Source organism: Cystoisospora suis (assembly GCF_002600585.1).
Source record: "Cystoisospora suis strain Wien I chromosome Unknown contig_832, whole genome shotgun sequence".
Lineage (NCBI taxonomy): Eukaryota > Apicomplexa > Conoidasida > Eucoccidiorida > Sarcocystidae > Cystoisospora > Cystoisospora suis.
Window position 1 is genome coordinate 549 of NW_027153633.1, and position 347 is coordinate 895.

The 347-nt window shown below is 49.9% G+C and overlaps 1 protein-coding gene across 1 annotated transcript in view; it reads right to left on the reverse strand.

Moving 5' to 3' along the window:
• Positions 1 to 4: 4 nt before the first annotated feature.
• Positions 5 to 347, reverse strand: part of CSUI_002002 (protease do-like 9) — a gene marked incomplete at its 3' end in the record, with an annotated part of 11,134 nt that continues 10,791 nt past the window's right edge. The window contains exon 10 of the mRNA XM_068062204.1: positions 5 to 61. Within this exon, the coding sequence (XP_067925819.1) occupies positions 5 to 61 (57 nt within the window). The remainder of the gene's footprint in view (positions 62 to 347) is intronic.

Sequence of the window (347 nt, forward strand, 5' to 3'; positions counted from 1 at the left end):
GAACGTACTGTTCTTCAGGGAAACATCGGACGCCATGCTGCCACTTATCTAGTAGGCGAACCTGAGAGACAGGAAGGCACGTGAAGCCAGGACAGTTCTATGAAGAAGAGGAAGAGAACGGAGGACGAGATTCGAAGATCAGTGAACACACAAAGTGGAATAACACAAATCATACCATGCCCCGCGCATGCGCCGACAATCTCCGGTGTCCGGACACCAGAAACCGTTGCCATCTTTCCAATGGAACACCCATCTCGCACGCTTTCATTCCGGAGCCATCTTAGCAAGAACGCCTTTTTTCTCTCTAGCTCCGAAAACACTAAGCAAGCGAGTTGCTCGATCTTTTT